The following is a 9,048-nucleotide window of genomic DNA, read 5'->3' on the forward strand; positions in this document are numbered from 1 at the left end:
GTCTGTCTGCAGCAAGTTTCTGTGCCTCTCCCTGTGTGACCAGGAATCTGGGTGAAATCTTCTGCAGTTCCCTGTGGCACAAAGAACACAACTGGGCACATCTACAAGTTTTAGCAACGAATGGTCTGCAAATACAGCATCAGTATAGAAAGGGTGATGTGACTGTAGCTGCTCATATCTGGAAAAATCAATTCATCGCTGAAAACATATCCAGAGTTGACTGTTCTATGTCAAAAAACCTATGAAGTCCAGCTTTACAAAGGGCAATAGATAACTAAACATCTTAGCAATTATGAACAGCGAGTTATATTCTACAGTGAATTATCACAGTAAACCCATCACTTGGCCTTTGCCAACATAGTCTTTTACATCAGACACTGATTAATTCCTGATTGATCTTTCCAAGAACAACTGTTCAGTGTGACCATGAAGCTCAATGGCCTGCCTTCAGCAGTTCCAACTCTTCAAGCAGAAAAAGCAGGACTTCAGCTAATGGGGCTGAAGACTGATTTTGTTTTAATCAAACTCTATAAACAAGGACAACATCACAACAGCAGAGTGCTGCTTAATCTCAGGCATTTTACAAATATGAAGATGCTTAAATATCTTCAGCAAGCTTGGCTGTATTGTTACAGGGATGTTCAGAAAAGGTTCATTTATGGACAGTTCCTTGGTTGTCAGGCTGTAGCAACAAACAGAATGGCCCAAAGAGCTGGAACAATCTGGAACTGAGGACCCCACATCCAACCACATATACTAAGAGAGGTGTTATTTTGGACTCTCTTTAGTTTGGTCCCAAGTATTGAACCTCCATTAGCATCTGGAACAAATCAGATGTATTCCCAGAGTGAATACTGCAGTTCAGTTCCATCAGAAGACCACGAGATTTGCTCTCAAAGCTCAATCCTGATCCTAAATAAAACATTCACATAAATGCAGCGTTGTGTTGTAATTGTTTGACTAAAACACAGTGTTGTATTTTGACTGTATTTGTTGCATTGTGACTGTGCATAAAGAGCTAGAAAATTAATTACTTTTCATAAGAGCAAAATATTTAATTCAGCAACACAAGCAAGGCAAAGAGGGGCAGAGCTGACTGCATTTTAGCAAGCCCACCACTTCCCATCCAGCTGCCAACGTCGTGTTCAGCTCATGAAACACATGCCAAAACAGTGACTGCGGTCAGGATGGCACGCTCAGAGCTGACGAACCGAACAGGGAGTGCTGGGAATGGCCTGGGCACTACCTCGTGGTGGGAAGTACTGCCTTGAGGTGCTCTTGCAACAGTGCTCTTAGAGGTGCTCTCTCTAAAGCTTCCCCATGTGCACGCTTCCAGTTACAACTTAGCATAAATGGTGTTACTGTTTTCCTGAGGACAGTCTGAATCCAAGCCATCTGTGAATGACTTAAGACCCTGAGAGTTCTATAAAACACAAATCATTAATAGCTATCTGGTTTAGGCAGATCACATAATACACACATTTTGCACATGTTACGTGTTTATCTTGCAGGGTATGGAAAAGGTAATATCCTAAAAGAATATAGTATTTCAGTCTTTCAGGCAATTAATTTGGATTGATAAATTATATCTAAAGGTTGATCCAGGCAGTGTATGCTCAACATTCACAAGAAAAAAACCTTGAATGACACCTAGTGGGAAAATACATAATAGCTGATGATTGCAGAACAACTATGTGCAGTTTTGAATGGTGAAAACAGCAAGGAGGGAGATTCTTTCTGAGAATGGGTGGGAGGAGAAAGAACTATTTAATAAAATGGGTGGAGCACAATTTAGGAGAAGAATTTCCTAAATGGCAAGAGTTTATCTGCCTGTGTAATAATCTTCTGAGGAAAGGGGATATTTGATTTGTCAGAGGCAAAATTAAATTGGGTACAACCACAATAAATGTGCAGTGGGAAACAATATAATAAGCAGAACACAGACAGGATGAAATTCAGAGTCATACTCTGTATAAATACTACAAAGGCTTTATCAGGCCAGTTCTCTAGGGTACAGTAGATAATAGGAATATTTTGGCCCTGGAGCAACAATAACTACTGATGTGACAGACACCACAGATTTTCTTTAATTCATTTCTGCAGGCAATATTCCTCGATGTGTGGCTGAATTTCATGATCAATCTTTTTGCTTCTTTCTTTCTGCTTATTCACTTACTTGTATAATTCATGAATTACCAGTGACTCACATCCAATTATAAAGAAATATTTTGGTTAGCCTGTTCGACACCAACCTCTCTGAAAATATGAAAGAACAGCTTTAATCAAGGTGATAGAATTTAAATGAGAAGCACTTTTGCCGTCTGTTGACAATATGATGCAGCAAGTTTTTTCAGCATTGGAAAGGGAAATAGTGCTTCAGAAAGACAAGGTCAAGAATCAGTCACTGACAGCAATAAATGACTCTTAACTCCTTAAAACAGTCTATAAAAAAATGGCATATTCTGCCTGAATTTCCTCTTAGCAGGTCATATGTTTGATCTGCCCATTTATCTTTAACTTGCAGCTTTTATTCTTAACTGCAAGGAAACGAGTACTTCTCCCCTTCAACGCTTTTTTTTCTCCCTATATATGCAATCAGAAGCAGCACCCATGTAACTGTCTGAAGGAGTCAAGGCCTCAAAGGAAAACTTATCCGGAGAAATGTGCTTTCAGGAAGTGAGGGAGCAAGAGAGGGTTTGTTTGGGAAACAAGAGTGGTCAGAAATACCTCTCCACTCAGGAGAAGGACAGAGCCTCCTTCATTCACAAAATGTTCACAGCGATTCACTCTGTGGAAAACAGATTTTCAGACTATAACAAGATTACACCAGATTATAACTTCTTTTTTTCTTTTTAAATTGGCTCGTAATAAATCCTCTTAGACGAAGAATCCTCATTTGGCCTACAAAAAGCTACAGTCCTAAAATCATAACTGCAAATGCTTTGTATGTCAAGCTTTGCGTCTGCCAGACACTCCCTGCATCATTTCACCTCCACGCGGTGCAGAAGAAGGTGGCCCATGGTCCTCAGCACCAGTAACAGACTCAGGCACCTGGCATGGCCAGCCACTTCTCCAGCCACGTGTGACACAGCCGCCGGAGGAACGTGGGGCTGTCTCTGCAAGGATGATGCATAGCATGGGATTTGAGTATGGATTCCAAATACTTTGCATCCATTTCATTTTTCAGCGTTTGATTTCACTATGTAACAGGAAAGTTTTTACTCTGTGTGACAGCATTCCTTAAGATATATGGCATAGACTGTGCGACATGACACAGGAAAAACACATGAGGGAAGAAAGACATCCATGAAACTTACAGTCTAGTGAAGTACTTTTAGAAAAAAGCCAAAAAAAACCCGCAAAACACCCCCTAAGATAGAAAGATCTTCCCATCATTAGCAGTCCACTCACAGGTCCAGCTGTTGAACATCCGACAGGCAGATGGACTATTCATTTCAACAAGGGAGAAATTACTTTCCACATCTTAGAGAAAAGATCAAAATTCAAACAGAGTTTAAAGTATTTTTTGCTTCTCCCTCCAGCACTGTCTAAAGTACCTTTTAAAATACTAAGGAGCAGATAGACAATAAGTAATTTTCTTAAGGAAGTTCCTAACAAACTTCAGGCTACTGGTAATTGATTAGGCTTAATGAAGAAAAGTATTTATATGTAAAGTAAGAATTAAACAATAAGACTTGCTATCAGAATAATTCTCAATGTCAAAAATTTCCCTTCCCCCTAAGAACAGCATGTTATAAAGAAACACGAGCTCAGAAGCGGGGCTCTACTGCACGTCTGCCACATCTGCAGCACACCTGGGTTTCATTTCCAAATGCAGAACACAGCTCAAAGCTGTCTCCAAAGCAACACGCTAAACAGAAACGGCCTGAATTAAACGTCAGCTCCTCAACACACTGGGTTTCCAAAGGTCAGATGCTATCATAATTCTACAGTGTTCATGTTTGGTAGCTAAAGGAAAGGAAAATGTATTTCAATTTTATTCCAAAATCTCACACACAAAAATAAATAAATAAATAAATGGCCAGATAGATAAATAAATAAATTGGATATGTCAAACCAAGATCCTATTTTTGCTTTTCTCTTACACCAACATGTCATTCTTTACTTAGATGAACAGATATATGCATATTATAAACTTGTATCATCCTGAATTACTGGCTTTCCAGCCAAAAATACACAGAGCTTGTTATGTTCTAAGATGTCACACTGCTATTATTCAGCAGTTGACATACTTCAACAACCGGAATGTGAAGAAATCTGTGGGATCATATCCCTCTCTGGGCTGTACACAGCCCTGGTGTGTGGGAAGAAAGGCCGTGTGTGTGCCCAAGGCCATCCCTGGCTGTGCTGATCCTAAGACTGAGCTGGTGGAGGGAGCCACGCTAACCCTGGCAGTGAGCCTCTCCTACGGCACCTTCCCCAAATACTGTAGAACTCATTTCTAAACTCCAATCCAAACTAGGACATTACAAAGGCATTGCATTCCACAAAATACTACAAGAACCAAAACAGGAATTGAGCCATCGATCCACACACATGTACCCTGTTCCACATCCAAGGCTGTGTCAGGGACCCGAGTTGTTCTGGCTCAGGTATTTCTGCATGGCTCCACATTCCAGGTACAGGTCACTCTCAGCTGTTCCTCCAAATCCCTGATCATTACAGAAACCTTCCTTTCATTTCTTGGATTAATCTTTTATGAACGTGGGTGACCAGAATTACATACTGTACTTGGGGTGCCTTTTCTCCACTAATTCAACATGATGGCATTCATACTTCTCCGTCCCTTAATGATCTCATCTGACTAATGCAAGTTGATCTCACAGACTAAAATAAGTTATTTCAATGCTACAGTGTGTTTTTACAAATTTTGTCTAATCAGTGGAAAGGCAGGTACCAAACACACCTGGCTGAAACAACAGAACTCCATTCATGGGCTAATTTAGATCCCTTGTATCTTGCCTGGGCCTGCACGTGTCAGTAGCTGAAGCTGAAGCTAACTTTTATGCCTGTAGATTATCACAGCTGAGGAAAATATGGGAAATAAAAAAATTCAAAAGCATTTCCTCTTGTCTTCAGAAAATACAAAAACGCCCCAAGGACTATGTGCGGTGACACGTCAACCATATATAGCACCTTCCAGTGGGAATAGTTTCCTGTAGTGCACAGGAAAAAGCACATCTTCGTCAACACATTTCCTCACTGACTCTTTCAACAGTCACCTCCCGTTGCTGCACATACTCCATCACTTCGCCAAGCAGAGGGAAAAGAAACAAGAGGGAATAAATAAGGGTAAGTGTCAGACAGGCATCTCACCAACTCTTTCCTTCTGCATTTTGCCACAGTTCTTGTTTCTATTTGATTTGAAATTTCTTACTGTGCTTATATTAAAAAATCGTCCTTTTTAATAGCTATTGCTTGACTTCTTTTTAGTCAGATGACACAGTCTCTCTTTTTGAGACGCCTACTTGAAAAACCAGCTCTAGTAGGTTTCTTGAAAAGTAACAGCTGAGTTTCTAGAATCAGACCAAAGGTACTCAGACTAACTACGCGCTGACACAGGCGACTGTGGAGATTAATATTCCAGCGTCTCCGTGATGAAGTTTGTCATTTTATGCAGCATTGATCCAATTTGAAATATAGGAATACAGTATTTGTAGCAGGAATCTAAAGCTGTCTAATTTATTTTTAAAAGGTAATTATATATTATTTAAAAGTAAATTGAAGCAAATTAATTCAAAACAAAATCAGTCAACCTTTCCCACAACTTTAGTCTTTATTAAATGAAACTTCCTAGAGAATAAAAACCCAGTCTCAGCTTATTTTAAGTTTTTAAGAGGAAAATCCTGGTGTGGGGTTGTGGTTTTGTTTTTTTATTTTTTTAGTTCTAAAATATCTCTACACTTGAAAACATTATTTTGACTATTTTTTTTCCAAATTCCATTCTACATTAGCATTATTTAAGCTCCTTATTACCTTAGTATGCAAAAACCTCTTTTATTCTGCATTTGCTGCTGTTAACGGGTCTGCTTGCTATTTCACAGAATCATAGAATGATTTGGGTTGGAAAGACCCTTAAAATCATCGAGTGCAGCCGTTAACCCAACACTGCGAAGGCCACCACTAAACCATGTCCCTAAGTGCCACATCTGTGCATCTCTTAAATTTCTTAGGCTTTGTCCAGTCTAATTTTAAAATCATACTCAGTGTGCTTCTAATACTTGCCTGTAAACAAAGTTATAAGTCTGTTTTCACCTTCAGTTAAAAAGGCATTTTTCTTCATGTGTATAGTGTATAAAACCCCAGCACTTTTCACAGTATCTGCCATTCTCCACATAGTATGCAGGGCAATATACAGTCAGATATTTTTGCTTCAATGCTTACTTATTGCAAATGAATTCGGGGGGGTGGGGTAGGGATGACACTAATAGAAAATACATTTTAATTATGAGAAGTATTAAAATTGCAAAGAAAGATGGTTTCAAGACTGGAAATTCCCCAACTTGTGCAAGAGAGTTTGTATTTCAAATTCCAATCTGGTCCTAAGGCTAGCTATGTATTTTTAAATGCCGAGAAGTAGTAGGAAATACAGGAAAGGAAAAGCTTTAGAGGTTATAAACTGCCAAATGGAAGGGACTGAGGTGGAACTCTAGTGGAAGCCACTCTACAGAAGGGGAATGATGGAGCAAAAGGGATAATTACCGGCTAGCCCAAAGCATGGTTATTTAATCTCTAAAAGGAAGCAGTAGCAGATATGCAAAATTTCCAATTCTCTCTCCATTCAAAACTTAAACTGTATGTTCTCAGAGATGCATGATGTTGCAAGGAAACAAAAATGAACTTTTTGTCACATAAAAATACATCATTAGAATCTTCATATTCACAGAAAGAAGGCTTTTAGACATTTACAACTATCCAATCTCTTAAACTAGATGTTGAAAACTGACTTCAACACACAATTTTAACACTAGAACTCTGAGGATGAAGAAACAGAATCAAATTCTTTGCTTAAAACTAACCTAGTTTTTACCACTGTCTCCTGGTGATATTCTGTCCAAAGCTTTGAACAATAATATATCTTGTACACTGATGAAGGAAAAGCAATGAACTAGAGACAAAAAGAAAGCACTGTGCTCTCTCCCAGTTGCATTTATGCTCTTTAATGTCAGGAAGGATGGTTCTGTGGGAAATACAGAAAGCTAAAGATTTTCTTCCAAAAACCTAAATTTCACAAGTAATCCTGAGAAAGAAATAGATGTGTTGTAGTTCTGCATTTAGAAATAGCCTAATGAATCATACTTATCCAGTTATAATTCTTACTCTCTGGGTAGCTGAAGCATGAGCAAGACGGAGTTCATCACTGTCGTGGGATTTGGCATATCATTGCTGTTCCTCATGACCCAAGCTGAAGTCTGCCCTCCCTCCTGCACCTGTAAGTCACTGGGAGAAATGAAGGGTTTGCATATAGACTGCAGCTCCAGGAAGCTGACCGAAGTGCCTGCCCTGCCCTTCAACACCAAGAGTCTTTACCTAGAGAACAACAGCTTGACCTCCGTTCCTCCCGGTGCCCTGGATGGCCTGCGCAGCCTGGAGGAAGTGAAAATATTTGACAATCCTTGGAACTGTGACTGTCACATTCTGTATCTAAAACTCTGGCTAGAAGACATCTCTGCACCCTCTCTTGCAAACGTCAGATGTGCAAGCCCAGCGCCCGTGAGGATGAAGCCCTTGAGGCAGCTGACTGGGAATGAGCTGGGGATTTGTAAGAGGCTTCTCCCAATCAAGTGTCTGGAGTTCTTTTGGCGAGACCTCATTTTAATTGCTGGAGCAATGTTTACATGTAGTTTAGTAGCATGGGCTCTGAAATGCTCAAAAAAGCTGGTCTGCCAAATAAACCTAAGCCACTATGCTTCTAGGGGCTGAGTGTTGGGGAGGCACACCCCCAAAACCCACAAGATACAATGAGCTGTTTGCTACCACTAGCTTGAACGGCAACATCAAACTGTCCTACCACAAAAAAGGCACATGCCCTGGAAACACTAGTTTTAATGGTGAACGTGCTACAGGCAGATCCCAGGGCTCAAAGTCTGGGTCCCCAGATCAGCAGGTTTGATTTCACTTCCTTTCAAAAATAATTGATGTGATGTATTGACAGGCAAGTGTCATTCTGCTGTTGTCTACTCATATGAAAAGCCACTTTCTAATTATTTTAGAAACCATTTAACTTAGCATTTTCCCACTGAATTCTCAGCTCTTACAACCAGAAGATATACCTCCCCGAACCCTGCACTTTTTAATATATGGAAACGAACACCAATTGTACTATTTTAGCAATTCTTTTCCCACTCGGAAGCTGTGTGAGTTTGCAACACGTTACCCCCTCAGTGCCCCAGTGTGCTTGGTAGGATCATTCCTGTGTGCAAACAAATACAACCATCTCTTCCTCAGGTGCAGGAGCTGCCTGCCAGCCAACCCCCTGTGACTATATAGGCCAGTCACCGAATGTATCCCTTACTGAACACGTTTAAAGAGGGACTGGCAATGAGAATATAATCAGTAAAAATAATTTTAAATATTGTTGAATTTCCTAGAGAAAGAACAATAATGAACAATAAAAAAAGCATTCTATGTGGAACTGAAATATGGGTGCTTATTGACCATTCATACTCACCCAAGTTTGATCTCTTTCACAAGTCAACACATTTTTGATTAAAATCCTAAGAAATTTCCAGATCTTGTCTTCCAGTTTTTACTACTGCCATTTCATACACAGGATTTTATGCAATACCTTTGAAGAGGATGTACTCTCTTCCCTTCCCTTATTGGGTTCCTGATCCTGATTGATATAAAAATTGAGGTGACTCAAGACTATTCTCCCTAACCTGATTAATCACACAACTCCAAGAAAGGTAATTAATGCTGTTCTTCAGCAATTCACCACTGGTGAAGTTAAGACTGGTTAGATGGAAGATCTCTGAAGGTCTTTGAAAATCAATACTGTTGGCAGTTCATTTTATAAATGCTCCT

At 39.8% G+C, this 9,048-nt stretch overlaps 1 protein-coding gene across 1 annotated transcript; it reads left to right on the forward strand.

Moving 5' to 3' along the window:
* The first annotated feature begins 7,359 nt into the window (after positions 1–7,359).
* On the forward strand, positions 7,360–7,944 carry GP9 (glycoprotein IX (platelet)). The gene has a single exon (XM_010157191.1). It carries the CDS (start codon positions 7,360–7,362, stop codon positions 7,942–7,944), a length of 585 nt encoding a protein of 194 aa, XP_010155493.1.
* The last annotated feature ends 1,104 nt before the right edge of the window (positions 7,945–9,048 follow it).

The sequence above is a fragment of the Eurypyga helias genome, unplaced genomic scaffold (genome assembly GCF_000690775.1).
Source record: "Eurypyga helias isolate BGI_N326 unplaced genomic scaffold, ASM69077v1 scaffold27108, whole genome shotgun sequence".
Classification (NCBI taxonomy): Eukaryota; Metazoa; Chordata; class Aves; order Eurypygiformes; family Eurypygidae; genus Eurypyga; species Eurypyga helias.

Bases quoted from the DNA above. Each gene is read 5' to 3' on its own strand.
- GP9 (XM_010157191.1), top strand. From the start codon at position 7,360: ATGAGCAAGACGGAGTTCATCACTGTCGTGGGATTTGGCATATCATTG.